Source organism: Hyla sarda, chromosome 10 (genome assembly GCF_029499605.1).
Source record: "Hyla sarda isolate aHylSar1 chromosome 10, aHylSar1.hap1, whole genome shotgun sequence".
NCBI lineage: Eukaryota > Metazoa > Chordata > Amphibia > Anura > Hylidae > Hyla > Hyla sarda.
In genome coordinates, this window is record NC_079198.1 from 43,901,148 (window position 1) to 43,917,186 (window position 16,039).

Sequence of the window (16,039 nt, forward strand, 5' to 3'; positions counted from 1 at the left end):
AAACTATCTCAGAATCAAATACATAAGTTAAAGCATCCCAGAGTTATTAATGCTTAAAGTGACAGTGATCAGATTAGCAAAAAATGGCTGCACCCTTAAGGTCAAAATGGGCTGCATCCTTAAAGGGGTTCTCCGGTACTTAGACATCTTATCCCCTATCCAAAGGATAGGGGATAAGATGCCTGATCGCAGGAGTCCCGCCCCCTCCCGTAGGCTTGCATTGAGGGGCGGAGCGTGACGTCACACGGGGGCGGAGGCGTGACGTCACACGCCGCCAGCCCTGTAGGCGCCCGTAATCAGACCCGGAGCGAACCCGCTCCAGGGACTGATTACAAACGTGGTGCCGCGTGCATGATCCCAGGGGTAACCAGCTGCGGGACTCCCGCGATCAGGCATCTTATCCCCTATCCTTTGGATAGGGGATAAGATGTGTAAGCATTGGAGAACCCCTTTAAGGTGTTAGTGGTTATCCTGGAATAGAAAAACACAGCTACTTTCTTTCAAAAACAGCTCACTTCAATGGAACTGAGCTGCAGAACCACACCAAACCTGGAGACAGACGGGAAGCAGTTTAAAAAAAATAATAAATAAAAAAAAATGCTTTGTTTTTCTATTCTTGGATATCCACTTTAAAATAATGCATTCATCCTGAAAGGAATCACTAAAATAGATAGCATCCTGTTTTTGACTGATGGATATTTCTAATGAGAGGCAAAACTCAGTAGGAACAGAGCCTTAATGTACACTCCAAAAACTGTACGTGAACATAAGGGCCCTATTACACTGGGTAGTTATTAGCTGATTAGCCAATATTGCCCTGTTTTCATTTAGTGTAAATTTTTTTGTTTGCTTTTTTTTTTTTTTTGACTACGTTGGCTGCAAATCTTCCTGTGTAATAGTTGATGTGAGGCCAACAGCTAATTGCAGCAAAGAGACTCTTGAACGAGCTATCGATTCCAGCACAACAGCCATGTAAAGACTCAGCAAATGAGAGAGGAACCTAAACCTTTCTCAAGTAATGTTTGTGTGTGGATTTCCACAAGGAAACTGTGAGCTGTGTAACAGAATCATTTTGAAAGCAATGAGAGGCTGCTGCAAGCAGAATTTTCCTGGAATTAACCATTAGTGAATAGGGCCTAACTGTGAAATGGGGAGTGTTGAGGTGCTTTAAAATTAAAAAGCAAAGCCTACTCATCTCCCCTGCTCCCTGCTGCATACACCTATAGCCTTTCTCTAATTTTGCACACTGCTTGTGCTGCTGTACAGAAACAAACAGGCGCAGTGAACAGCTATGTGTACTATAATATCTATAATGTGATAGAGTGGAAAGTGTATACATACCTCTCAATTATTTGGATGGCCAAATACACTTTGTCCATTGTATGAAAGTTTACATTTTACATGCATCTCTATATTCCTGAATACTTTTTATTTAAAATATTATGAGACGACATATCTGAATATTGTAATTTTTAAGATCCAAATTGCACCAGATGATGGATAAATATGTATGATTGGGCCTAATTTACAGTTAGAAGCCATATATCTAATTTCTAGAGTAATGTACAAAGTTCCATTTAAGAGGCAAGGAAGGACAGAGGGACACTTAAGAGGTATGCGTACATGATAAATGACTCTAAACCTTGTATTTCCAGGTGTTATGCGTGGATTATACTGACAAACAGTGTGTGAAACCATGCTTTGCCACTGCATAGTGTCATGTCTGGGGGCCTTTAGGCGAAGAAGCTATCATCTTCAGGAGAAATTGTTGCTTTCTTTTTGGACAGTCAATGAACCCCATAGGTTTCAGCAATATATGTGTAATTCTGTTCTTACTAAAGACACCTACAGGTAAGGACCACCATGCAGTATATTCTAAAATAATGGAACTGTGTGAACTGCACGTGATACAATTAGAAATAATATCTCTCATTTTGTAGGTCTGATCAAACTGTGTTCCTTCTATTAAAGCCACATGCGTTATTTAAGACTTCTTGGAGGAGCCAGAGTGAGATAGTAACAGGTAAGGTCTGATCGAGCAGTGATTCCCAACAATTTTTTTACCCGAGTACCCCTTTTCAGCCTATTTCCAAAAATTGTACCCCTATATTAGAGGCATTTATGTAATGTTTCTAATAAATGTGCCTTTTTACTCCATATCCTCTCTTCAGACCCCCCTGCTCCTCTCCCTATCTCGCCAGGCTCCCAAATCACTGGTGATGTGTTCTCTGATCCGAGTCAATTACTTTTCCTTTTCTTCACTATCCTGCCTAGACCGCCATTAAGATTTTACCTGGCCTAGACTTGTCAGCCAAACAAACATTTAGGCTCCTTTCTTCAGCACAATGCCCACCTTTTTACAAACTCCCCATGTGTATTGCCCCACACAGTAATAGTGCCCACTTTGTGCCCCCATATGGTAGTTAGGCTCTCTGTGCCCCCATATAAAGCTGTAGGCCCCCATTCTTCCCCACTTCCGTGCTCCACTGCTCCTCTGGTCTTGGGACCTACTGCCATGGCCCATAGTAGTAGGTCCCTGGTCAGGAGAAGCAGTGTAGCAACAAAACTGATTCTAGTTACTGCCCACAGCAGCCTGGTGCCCGTGCTTCTCCTCTGCTGTCCTTTTACTCCATTCCTAGGTGCAATGACATCAGCGTACCAGCAGTCACAGCTTATTTCTGTTAAAGTGACCATGGCCACTTTAAAAACAGTGGCCAGTGCTGCTGCCACAATTACTGATTTTTTTTTTTTGAGTACCCCCTGGAGAATTGCTAAGTACCCCAGGAGCTACGGAGCTACTTGTACCCCAGGTTGGGAACTGCTGATGTAGTGCCTTGCTCTTACCTTCATCACAGATACAAGGACATAGGGTGAGGCCCAATGCCCCATTCACATGCCTAAGAATAAGTTCATACTCCGTTAGTGCATCCGTTAGTCATATCTGGGGACATCATGCCAAAACAGGATGTACATGTATACTGCGAGAGCAGCGGACACTATTGATTTCAATAGCTGAATGGTGTCCCCTAGCAACTGCGTTCTTGAACTTATGTGCTATTTTTTTTTAGCTTACTCCAAAACGCAGCAACCTGCGCTTTTGAGCCCTCTTAAAATATGCATAGATCCCTAACTGAGTCTATAGGTGATTCTGCTTAGCCATTGAAATCAGTGGGGTCCGCTGCTCCCTTAAACAGTGCATGTCGGCATCTTGTGTTCGGCTGGATGCCGACAGATAACACTGAGGAGTGCACTTACACAGTATGAACCTAGCTTTACAATAGCATGTGTTTTTAGAGCTCTAGATCTCAGCACATTTTATTTTTGTTTTCTGCACCTTTTGAAGCAATCACATCTTTGCTTACAATTTTCATGTATTTTTACATGTTTACACGCACATCAAAAAGTTAGTTTAAAATGCTGTATGACATCCAATAGAAGTATGTAAAAAAAAAATTAATTAGAGCTGTAAAAATGTACTCTGTACGTTTTTTTTTTTTTTTTTAAATAAAATTTTTAATATAATGCAATGTAATTCAATGAAAAAAGTCAGGCGAATGTCTTGCATTCATGACCAGTCATGTTTTAGGCTGTCCACGACTTCTCAAGGCCCCAGAGGTGATTAGGTTGGGACAGACAACCCCCCCCCCCCACCACACGGTGTATCACTCTATTACAGATACAAAAAGTATGAGTTAAAGGGGTATTCCAGGATTTTGCTACAGGGGCTGTAAAGTTAGTGTAGTTCATAATATAGTGTCTGTACCTGTGTGTGACGGTTTTCTCACAATTATTTTGTGATTTTCACCCCACTATTTATTTTTACCAGCATACAAAATGACTGTTGTCTTGGATTTTTCCCAGCTTGCAATGCGGCCGAGACCTGACTCTCTAGTCAGCTGATGACAGGGAGCCTGTCTGCTTCAATGAGTGGAGGGATCAATCTTCAATTAATGCAACAGCTGTAGGCACCCTGATTGAAAGCCACAGGTCTTTTGTTTAAATGGGTGGGGTGGCTGATGTGTGAGAGGGAGAAAAATGGCATTGTGGGATTTGTAGTCAAAAAAACATAAGTTAAACAGGAAATACAAGTTCACATAAAGCTAGCCACAGTGTTATGGTAATTTCATCAGTGTAGGTTCTATAGGAAAAACGAAAAGAGCAGAGCTCCTCATAGGGCAATATCGTCTTGTACATGTGGTATAGTAAGGGTGAGCGTCAGTGTCCAATAATGAAACCTTGCTCACCTTGTTCTGTTGTGTATGATGACACAACAGCAATATGTGCATGAATCAAGAGTTCCAGTGGTGGTGCAGCTTCCTGGTGGTCGACAGCAAGGATCCAGACTGAAGTAGCAAGCAGAAGTAATGGAAGAAAATACCAGGTAGGTATAGCGCGATCCACCAGTCGGGAGACTCGGTCTCTACTACACCACATGTGACTGCAGGGGGGGGGGGGGGGGAATAGTGACTATTCCAGGATTTTGTTTTAGTTCTTTAGTCTTTGAGCTCATGATGCCAAGTTATTATACTGTGTAATATGCTTCTTTTACCTCCAAGCACAGCATGTCCCATTTCCATGCACAGGACCCACACCCTGAAGTGCTGTAGTGCAAGTCTTTTTTTTTCTATTTTATTGTTGTATCTAACCTTTCCCAGCATTCCATGTGGCCAGAGATGATGATAATCAAAGTTACTGGCGCTCTAGATCATGCTAGATATATGGACAAAAAACATTTAAAATAGCTGAGCTAAATCTATAATTCTTGTTTGTTGATAACAGATAAAAGTCCAGCCTAAGGAGTGCTGGGTTACCCTCAGGGTAAAGCACAACAATAAAATACAAATAGTAGTTTAAAAATTCAACAAACGACCCCATAAATAAAAAAAGAACCTCATATTCAGACTTCCGGTTCTGGCTTCATGTGGTGAGGATGCAGTGAAGTACAGCTCTGCTCCTGCAAACCGGTCATAGACCCTCTTTACCTGCATTTTCCTCCCCTGGAGATCCCTACTAGGGACAAAGGTACCCGGGCTATTTACTCCGGATGGGTCACAAAAATCGTTCACAGAAGGACGGCAGGCAGTCTCCAGCATACCGCAGCAACAGGGCCAACATGGCGGACTCTCCCGTTCCGAGCCGAGCATCTTCTCCGGCCAGCTGGCCTCCAAGGGGGACACTGATGATCCTAACCTTGATTCCCTGGCCCTGGATTATGATCGTCTGGCATCAGCTGGGGCCAGAAATATTTCCTGGCGGCGACGGTACAGGTGACCATGCAGGATCTGCAGCGTATCACTGAAAAACATGGCGAACCGATCTCGGCAGTGGAGTCTCGTGTGGTCATATTGGAGACGACCGAGGAAACTACAGGCGCTGGAGAATGAATGCCGTAAACCAGGGGTTCTCAACCAGGGGTACGTGTACCCCTAGGGGTATGCCAAGGGATATGCCGGGGGTACAGCAATTCGCTGACAATTACCAGCCATGCATTGGTCAGTATTTGTAAGCGCAGATTGGTAATTGGATACCGCAGTTGCCGCAGCAGCCCACTATATTGTACCGCGGCCAGAGCGGCGGCCACTTTACGTGTGCTGCAGTGGCTGCCGGGCCTGACGTGTGATGTCCCTGACGTTGCGCGGAGGTGCCGGCACAGAGAAGAAGGAGGTCACTCGTCAGTGCGGTCCTCCGACTCCCACCAAACGGGATAGACACAGGCCTGGTAAGCATGTTAAACTAAGGGTGACACCGCAGTATGGGAGGGTGTTATTGTATGTTTCTCGTATATCGGCCCAGGGGATCGGAAGGGGGAATAATGGCACAAGGGAATTAAGATGGAGGGGGAAGGGGGTGATAATTTCTACAAGGGGATTAAGTATAACATCAGAAAGGTAAGCACACTCCATTATGAAATTAAGTACTTTCATGATTTATTTTGTCTGCAGGTATCCCTCGTGCATAAGTTCCTTATGAATTTATGTGCTAGGGGTTCCCGCGGACATACTTTCACCCTTTGGGGGTACAGTGGCGAAAAAGGTTGAAAACCACTGCCATTGACTGTGGGACAAGGTGGAGGACCTTGAGTACAGGTCCCGCCGTAGTAATTTTAAGAGTTGTGGGTCTCTCAGAGTTTGTGCCTGCCAGGGACTTGCATAAATTCTGCGAATCTATGTTACCCCATATATTAGGCATGGGTCTACCCAGCAAAAAGAGAAGGGGAGGAAGCTTACTTCATAAATCCTACAAAAAAAAAAAAACACAACTTACCTGTATTTCTCATGTTTTAGGGGGTTCATATTTGTTCGTTATGGCCATTTTATATTATATTGTCTGTATTATTTCTCAGGAGACACTTTTCTAGCTAAGTGAGAGTCTGGCCTTAACTCATTGTAAGTGCCACAGCTATGTGTTACCAAGGGCTTAACTCATTGTAAGTGCCACAGCTATGTGTTACCAAGGGCAGCTTGGAGGATAATGGTGGGTATCTAATGCCGGAGAAAGTAACATAGTTTATAAGGTTGTAAAAAGACCAGAGTCCATCAAGTTCAACCTATAACCCTAATGAGTCCCTACTGAGTTGATCCAGAAGAAGGCAAAAAACCCTCATACTAGAGGTAAAAATTCCTTCCCGACTCCAAATATGGCAGTCAGAACAAATCCCTGGATCAATGTTCTGTCCCTATAAATCAAGTATACATAACCGGCGATGTTATTATTCTCCAAAAATGCATCCAGACGACCATGCACCATGACCACCTCCTCAGGCAGAGAATTCCACTGGTCTTACAGTAAAGAACCCCCATCTGTGCTGGTGTTAGAAACATTCTTTCCACTAAAGGTAGAGGATGCCCTCTTGTTATGCAGTCCTGGGTATAAATAGATCATGGGAGAGAGCTCTGTGCTGTCCCCTGATATATTTATACATAGTTATTAGGTCTCCCCAAGCCTTCTTTTTTCAAAACTAAATAACCCTAATTCTTATAATCTTTCTGGGTACTGTAGTCCTCCTATTCCCCGTTTTACCCTGGTTTGCCCGTCGTTGAACCCTCTCCAGCTCTACTATATCTATCTTGTACACTGGTGCCGAGTACTTTACACAGTATTCTATGTATGATCTGTCTAGTGATTTGTACAGCGGTAGAATTATTTCCTTGTCGTGGGCATCTATGCCCCTATTGATGCACCCCATGATTTTATTTGCCTTGACAGCAGTTGCCCGACACTGGTCACTACGGCTAAATTTACTGTTAACAAAGACTCCGAAGTCCTTTTCCACATCTGACCAAATTTTCCTCACTCATCCACCACTCCAGTTCCTCTGTTTTATTGGACAGACTTCTGGCATTAGTCAATATGCAATTCAAAGGAGTATGTTTTTCTTCCTATGAAGCTTTTCCCTATTAACTATTCTAACCCCTCCCTCTGCTCCATCCAGGTACATTAATAAGCCCCCCTCTCTATCTACACTATCTTCCCCCTCTACGTTGTAGGTTCCCTCCCTCCCGGTCCCTAGTTTAAACACTCCTCCACCCTTCAATCCATCTTCTCCCCAAGCACAGCTGCATCCTCCCCATTGAGGTGCATCCCATCCCTACGGTAGAGCCGGTAACCAAAGTCGGCCCAGTTGTCCATGAACCCAAACCCCTCCTTCCTACTCCAGCTTCTGAGCCACTTGTTTATCTCCCTAATCTCCTGTTGCCTCTCTGGTGTGGCTCGAGGTAATATTTCAGAAAATATTTCCTTGGAGGTCCTTGCCTTAAGCTTGCAGCCTAAGTCCTTGAAATCATTTTTAAGGACGCTCCACCTACCTCTTACTTTGTCATTGGTGCCAAAATGTACCATGACTGGTGGGTCCTCTCCAGCCCCACCCAGCAACCTGTCAACCTGATACGCGATGTGCCGAACTCGAGCGCCAGGAAGACAAATCCTGTTTGGCGATCCCGGTTTTTGTGACAGATCGCCCTGTTTGTCCCCCTAATAATTGAGTCGCCCACTACCAGTACCTGTCTGACCTGCCTTGCACTCCTCCCTCCTTCCTTTCTTACTGGAGCAGACCCCCCCTGGTGGTCAGAGGCAGAGTCTTGTTGCAGTATTGCTAGCTCTGAAATGGCATCCCCCTTATCAGCCAACCGGGCAAACTTGTTGGGGTGTGCCAGTTCAGGACTAGCCTCCCTGACACTCTTCCCTCTAAGTCTTAATTCATGTTTTGTATTTCCTTTCCTAAGGGAGACTTTTCTTTTTCATGTCCAACTGTTAGATGGGCTGGAGAGGGTCCTGTAATCCTAACATATATCATAAGGTTAGGGCTGTTCTAATGGGTAGGATATTTGTTTTCTTATCTTATTTCATCTGTTCTCTCTGTGTGGGATTTTGAAGTCCCAAGAGCTATCGGGCCTTGGAGGAGTGTGAGGTGGACTGTGAGGCGGGCTCATTCTTGTTACAGTTTGCGCTCCGGCTGCACATGTCGGCCGCAAATGCATTGTCCCTGCTCCCGGCGGGGCTGGGATTCGCATCGCGGGAATCCCGGCCCATCACTTACCTGCTTCCTCTGACTCCTCTGCTAGTGTGTTTCAGCTCCGGCACGAGTGTCCCCGTCCCGTTGGGTGCGCGCGCGCCGAAGCTTTAAAATTTCAAGAGCCAGTGCACCCATAATTATCACTCACACCTGACACTATTCTTTAAAGTCTCTGCACCTCCCCCACTTCTCTGCATGATCTTCAGTGCCATTTGCCTGAGAGAAAGCGTTCCTATTACCTGTTTGTCATTCCTGTGTATCCAGACCTTCCTGCTACATTTTTTTGACTACGAACCTTTGCCGCCTGCCTTGACCTTCTTCTACGTTTGACTACGCCACAGCCTTATCCTTCGGTACCTAACCTTGCCCAGTTACCTGTGTGGTTGAGCCGTGTCAGGGGTAGCGACCTGGGTGTCGCCTGCCGCAGAGAGCCTATCCTCCCTTGCGGCGGGCTCTGGTGAAGACCAGCGGCACCTTAGACTCCGCTCCCCAATATGGTCAGAGTCATCCGCCACACAGGTGGAGGATCCACTTCCAGCTTCGTGACAGCCTACATCCCGGTACGTGACAATTCTCTTATTGAGATATGTTTTAGGAATTATCTATTTACTTGCTTGGGGATGGGGGGGAGGGAAGAGTTAGTTTCTGTGTTTGTATTAGCTCATACTGGGAGACTTTTCCTTATTTGTCCTATCTAGCACCATACTTTTGGCCTACTATTAATGTTCCAATATGCAGTTTATTTCATGGAATGTGAAAGGTCTCCGGTCTCCCCATAAGAGGGGAATGGTATTGCGCCATCTAAAGCGCTTATCCCAAACATTGTCCTCTTGCAGGAGACTCACCTGTAGGAGGGGGATTTCTGCAGAATGAAGAAGTGGTGGGTTGGAAGGGTGGAGAGATCCCCTGCCATTGCCCATAAAGCGGGAGTCCTAATACTTTTCCACAAAGCGTTCACTGGTGAGGTATCAGATATATGGTCTGATGGAGAGGGTCGCATTTGCAGTCTTAGAGTCCCCTCTGAGAATATCCACATTTTTAAGATTTATGGCCCTAATGTGGGTGGAGGGGTCTTCTTTAATGATGTAGCGGGGAGGGTGTTAGCTAGTCCGGGGGAGCAGAAGGTTGTTACGGGAGACTTTAACACCGTAATGTGCCTGCTAGAGGATAGGAGGAGCAATAGGAGGGACGATTTGCCACTTATGCATAGTGATACTATACTGGCACTGTGGGTGACACAGATGCACCTGGAATACTGTTGGAGGATTCTCCACCCGGAGGCCTGCGAATTTAGTAATTACTTTCATGCTCAAGACATTTGGTCTAGGATTGACATATGTTTTTTATCATCCTCTCTTTTGCCAAAGGTTAGAAAGATCTCATTGGAGGATCTGGTGGTCTCTTGACCTTGCTCCACTGGTGCTGCACTTACATGATCGGATTCCCATGGGGACTGATATTTTCTGGAAATTTCCAGCGGCCTGGCCAGGGATGAGCAGTTCAATTGTTATTGTAGAGATGTGGTTGCAATATGTGGGGGATAAAAGCGAACATAATTCTTCTCTACGGTTATTTTGGTACACGGCAAAGGCAGAGTTGAGGGGGAAAAATTATGGTGTATGTGGAATCCCTGAAAAAGAAAATAGCCGACCAACTTGCCCGTTTGGGGATGGCATTGAGGCAAGCATATACAGGTGTCTCGATACAAAGGAAAATTAGCATCGTTCTCATTATGAGGCTTCCCTATTCAGATTCGGTAATGAGCCTGGTCGCCTGCTGGTGCAATTTGCCAAGGGCAGACTTCCACCTTGCCATATTCCGGTGCTTCAAGATAGAGGGGGGTTTTGCAGAGGGATCCCAAATAAATCAACACACTCCTTTTTAAAGATTTTTTTAGTGACCTCTACTCCACTCCAACTTCCTATTCTACTCCCTCGAGGGACTGATTATCCATGTCTGACCTCCCTTGCTTGGATGATGAAGATAGGCAGCACCTAAATGCGTTGATTTCTGAGGAAGAGTTGAAAGGAGTGGTGAGGGCTCTGAAGGCCCATAAAGCGCCCTGCCCAGACGGGTATTCTGGGGATTTTTTTTTAACATTCCCCTACCTGAAATTACTCCCACCCTGCTCTCCTTATATAATGCTAACTTTAATGGCACTCCTATACCCCCTGACACCAATACTGCATATAACAAGGTCTTATCTAAATCAAGGAGGGATCAAATGCAGCCAGAGGGTTTTAGACCGATCTCCCTCAAAAATGTGGACCTGAAGATAGTGTCTAAAATCTTGGCGGATTGGTTGGCTTATCTCCCCGAAGAAAGTGGGTTTTATTCAAGGTAGATCGGCAGTGGCAAATCTCCGAAAAGTCGCAGCTGTGTTAAATTATATACATCTGCGTCCTCACTTACATCCGTCCCCAGCCATTCATTCAGTTGACGCAGAAAAAGCTTTTGCTAATGTCAATTGGGGTGGAGGGTTATGCAAAATATGGGATTTCAGGCACCCTTTTGTTAACTATGTAAAGGCGTTATATACTTCTCCTATAACTAGGATCCACACTCCTGGTTTTATTTCACCGGTGTTCCATCCGCAGAAAGGCACACGGCAGGGGTGTCCCCTTTCACCCCTTTTCAATTGGCTGTTGAACCCTTATCTCGGGTGCTTTCATCCGCAATGGATGTCGAGGGTATCTTGATAGGTTGGACCTCTGTTAAGGTCACCCTTTTTGTGGATGACCTCCTACTTTTTCTGGCCAACCCGAGGAGGCACTTACCTTTGGTTATGAAGTATCTAGAGGATTTTGGGGTAGCATCCGGGTTTAGGGTAAACATAGCTAAAAGCATTCTGCTGCATTTATCTACTTCTATAGAGGCTTTAACCCCCTCTGTCTTTTCCGCCCCCATAAAAGTAACTAGGTCATCCCTGAAATACTTAGGTTTTTGGGTGGGGCGCTCACCGACCACTTTGTATACTCTTAACTAGAGATGAGCGAACTTACAGTAAATTTGATTCGTCACGAATTTCTCGGCTCGGCAGTTGATGGCTTTTCCTGCATAAATTAGTTCAGCTTTCAGGTGCTCCCGTGGGCTGGAAAAGGTGGATACAGTCCTAGGAGACTCTTTCCTAGGAATGTATCCACCTTTTCCAGCCCACCGGAGCACCTGAAGGCTGAACTAATTTACGCAGGATAAGTCATCAATTGCCGAGCCGAGAAGTTCGTGACGAATCAAATTTACTGTAAGTTTGCTCATCTCTACTCTTAACTATCCACTTCTGATACAACACATCTTAACGGAAAAGTCAAGGTGGAAGTCTCCCTCTACCCTTTTTAGCCCTCTGTCATCTGCTTAAGATGATGAGCTTCTCTAAATTATTGTATCCAATGCAAACAATTCCTGCTCTACTCAAGCGCTCTTACATAGCCAGACTTACTACTGCATTTACAAGATTCATAACATCCTCGTATAGCGCTCTGGAAATTAATGCTCCCCAAGGAAAAAGGGGGCATAGGGTTCCCTGATCTGAAACATTACAATATTGCATGCCTGTGTAGACATGGCATTGATTGGTTGAGGGTTTCCAGTACATATTCTAATTGGGTATTAGAGTCTGAGATGGTCCATCCCTGGTCGTTGGCCGCTTTACTCCATACCAAATTCTGAGGCCTTCCTTGTTATGTACGAAACTGTCTTCTCTTGGGCGACACAATTGCTGCCTGGAAATCCTGTCAGGCTGCTATGCAGCTACCCTTTTCGTTTAGCAAGCATATGCACTTATGGACTCGTCTTGAGTTCTGTCAGGGTCAGGAAAATAGGCTTCATAAGGCATTGAGGGATATAGGTATAGAGTCAGTGCGTCACCTTCGGGAACAATGTGCACATTATGGATTGGGGGAGGGACATTATTTACAATATAATCAGATTATGGCCTTCCTGAAACCTCACCAACCTCCTCAACCTCCTTTGATCCCCTTATTTCCACAACTGACTCTGGACACTCCTTAGCTGTATTCGGCGGGTTCATAGGAAGGGTAGTAATGACGAAGCTTACTCCTTGTTTAGGTATTGGGAAAGGAAACTGGACAAGGAATCCCTAACAGTGCCTATTCTGGAAGGATGGGCGAAAGTCCCCAAGGCTATAGTGAACGAGGTGTGGTGGAAGACACAATTTAAAATCATGCACCATGCCCTGTATGGTTTCACTTTCCCGAGAACCCCAACACACCCAGACAGAATTGAACATTGTTCGAACTGTGGTGAGAGAGGTACGGATCTCTTACATGGCCTGCTATTATGCCCTAGATCTACTATTTTATGGAGGGACTTACAACATCTGATTAGTCTCAAACTAAGGATTCACTTGCCATTGGATCCTATGCTTTTAGTCTTGCATGTGGCTCCTGAACCATCCGAGATATAACTCCTCCTACACACATTTAAACTAGTGGTCAAACGCTGTCTTCTAACACACTGGTTACAATCGACAATGCCCACTGTCCATGAGGTATCTGTTTCTGGATCAGTTAGAACTGGAGCTTACTAAATAAAAGTCGGTTAAGTCCTTCTTTAAAAAGTGGTGAATGTTCATGATCTCCTTTCTGACTGACTCAGAAATCAGTCAAATCATGGCCTTTAAGGATACATCCTGGTATCTTAGAAGGGGCTTAGCGGGATCCTTAGGGAGGCTGAGGGTATCTTAAATGTTTGTATATGGATGTTCATTGGGGAGACCAAGAATTGAGATTGTTGTTCTCTGACATATAAGATGGCATATTTAGGTGCATTAAAGGGGGTACTCCGGTGAAAAACTTATTTTTTTTAAATCAACTGGTTGTAAATTACTTCTATAAAAAAATCTTAATCCTTAATCCTATTATTAGCTGCTGAATACTATAGCGGAAATTCTTTTCTTTTTGAAACACAGAGCTGTCTGCTGACATCATGAGCACAATGCTCTCTGCTGACATCTCGACCATTTTAGGAACTGTCCAGAGCAGCAAAGGTTTGCTAAGGGGATTTTCTTCTACACGGGACAGTTCCTAAAATGGGCAGAGATGTCAGCAGACAGCTCTGTGTTTCAAAAAGAAAATAATTTCCGCTGTAGTATTCAGCAGCTAAGTACAGGAAGGATTAAGATTTTTTAATAGAAGTAATTTACAAATCTGTTTAAAGGAGAACTCCAGACCATAAAAATTGTCCCCCATAGTGCCGGCAGTAAAAAAAATAAGGATGTACATACCTTCCTCCGCTCCCCCGGGGCCTCCGGTAACCAGCTCCGGTCTCCGTCGCAATCCACTTCCTGGTTGCCGGTGGTCGGATGAATCAGCTGCCGCGCAGTCCGACAAGGCCGGCGATAGGCTGAGCAGCAGTGTGGCGTTTTCGGCCCCCGGCCGCAGGTGCTGGTATAGCGACGAATTTTGTGTCCTGAAGCGTTTTCACACTGCTGCTCAGCCTATCGCCGGCCGAGTCGGACTGCGCTGCGGCTGGTGATTGGCTGATTCATCGGACCACCGGCAACCTGAAAGTGGATTGTGGCGGAGACTGGAGACGGTTACCAGAGGCCCCGGGGGAGCGGAGGAAGGTATGTACATCTTTATTTTTTTACTGCCGACACTATGGGGGACAATTTTTATGGTCTGGAGTTCTCCTTTAACTTTCTGGCACCAGTTGATTTAAAAAAATTAAAAAAATAAAAGTTTTTCACTGGAGTACCCCTTATTTCCTTTTTTTTTATTTTTTTTATTTTATCTCATACTAGCGGAGTACTCGGCGTTGCCCGTTTTTTCCTTCCTAATCCTTGTTGGAGAGGAAAATAAACAAAGGAGGAAGCTTTTGACTTCATATGCGCGTCCTCATATATTGTTATCATATCCCAACCCCATATCCCGTCCTCATTTCCCGACGTCCTTTTCCGACCTCCTATCCCATCATCATATCTTGACCTCCTATCCGGACCCTCCTATCCGGACCCTCCTATCCCGGTACTCCTATCCCGACCTGTAATATGTGTACCAGGTATTGAAATATCTCCAGCCGTACGGAAGTTATGTGGGAACATACATTTCCCATTGATTTGCATGGGACTTTAAACAAAAACCCTGACACTCACAAATGGGGGCAGTTAAGGGTTAAATTATCTATCCTATATTTTAAGTGGACATATAAGTAACATGTGACCAAGTATTATCAAAATATCTCCAGCTATACGGAAGTTATGCAAGTTATTTACATATCGTCCACCATGACAGCCCACATGAGAGATGGTCCCATAGGACCTAATAGGAACAGGAAACAGAAAAGGTTAAAAGCCCCTCCCCCCGGCACCTTCCCCAGTGTTATCCTGTCCCTATTAGGTCCAGGACAGAGCCGGAGTCTCTAGGGGCTCCTATTTTTTGGTTAAACTTTTTTATTTTATTTTTTTCCCTGGGCTAGGGGACCGAGGCTATTGCTGCTTCCCTCCCCTATGAAAGCCCTATGGTCGCGGGGGTCCTCTTTCCCTTTCCTCCGGGAGTACAGGTTACGGCGCTCCTGAGGGGGTTTATGTACCTGTACAGGAGGGAAGGCCTCTTTTCTTTTGTGCGGCCTTCCCTCGTCTGGTCTCGGGATCCCTGTGCCACGCGCGCAGGCTTCCCGCATCTCTGGGGCCGCGTGTCGCTGGAGATTACCGGTGCTCTGTATGTGCGGCGGGTGTGCTGTAGCAGAGTTCTGGTGGCGCTTCTTGGCCGGCTGCGTCCTTGTGCAGCAGCTTGCGTGGTCCCCCCCGGGAATCGGGCAAGAAACTTTGGTTCCGGGCAGTGCGGAGATTGCGGCATACCGGAAGTGACGTCACAGGGCGCCAACATTCAAATTGCAGAGCATAAAGGTAGGGAACCAGCGTCTCCACAGTGTCTGTGCTGTGTTTCTATTCTAACCATGGACTCTCAGGCTTCCTCCAGAGCTCATTCTACTGAGCAGCCTGTTCCTTTGGTCTCTGTAAGTAAATATCTTTCCTGCTTTTTACATAGGGCTGCAAAGATATGTTTCCTCTTTTACTTAGTGGGTCCCTTCTCTCTTTCAGGGAGACAAGGAACCCTCTCAGAAGCCTAAAAAGAAATGTATTATGTGCCTAGCTAAAATTCCAGAGAAAGGAAAATCCTTATGTAAAAAATGCATTTCTAAAGTAGTTCAAGAGGAAAAGTTGGGATATTCTGAGGATTTGAGGTCGCTTATACGCCAAGAAATTCAGGCTTCTTTAGCAAATTTTAATCCTCTTCAAAATCCTGGTGTTTCTGGAACGCCATCGGGTTCTCATTTAATGGCTCCTCTGGATGTTAATACTTATCCAAAATTACCGTCTACCTCCTATCATGCAATTTGTACTGCCGCCTCTCTTCCATCTAGTAACTACTCCGTAGCTCCATCTCAATATGCTCCTCCTGCTAAAAAAGCAAAAGTTATGGATAGATCTGGTTCAGAGGAGGATGATCTTGTCTCCGGGTCAGATATTGAAGGGGTGGAAGAGCTTGAAGTGTCTTCTGTTCCTCC

General features: G+C 45.2%; 1 protein-coding gene across 1 annotated transcript in view; it reads left to right on the forward strand.

Annotated features, from left to right (window-relative positions):
- Positions 1-16,039, forward strand: part of NLRX1 (NLR family member X1) — a 301,404-nt gene that overhangs the window by 99,676 nt on the left and 185,689 nt on the right. The window contains exons 2-3 of the mRNA XM_056541804.1: positions 1,656-1,851; positions 1,941-2,023. Coding sequence (XP_056397779.1) covers positions 1,697-1,851; positions 1,941-2,023 — 238 coding nt within the window. The 5' untranslated portion in view covers positions 1,656-1,696. The remainder of the gene's footprint in view (positions 1-1,655; positions 1,852-1,940; positions 2,024-16,039) is intronic.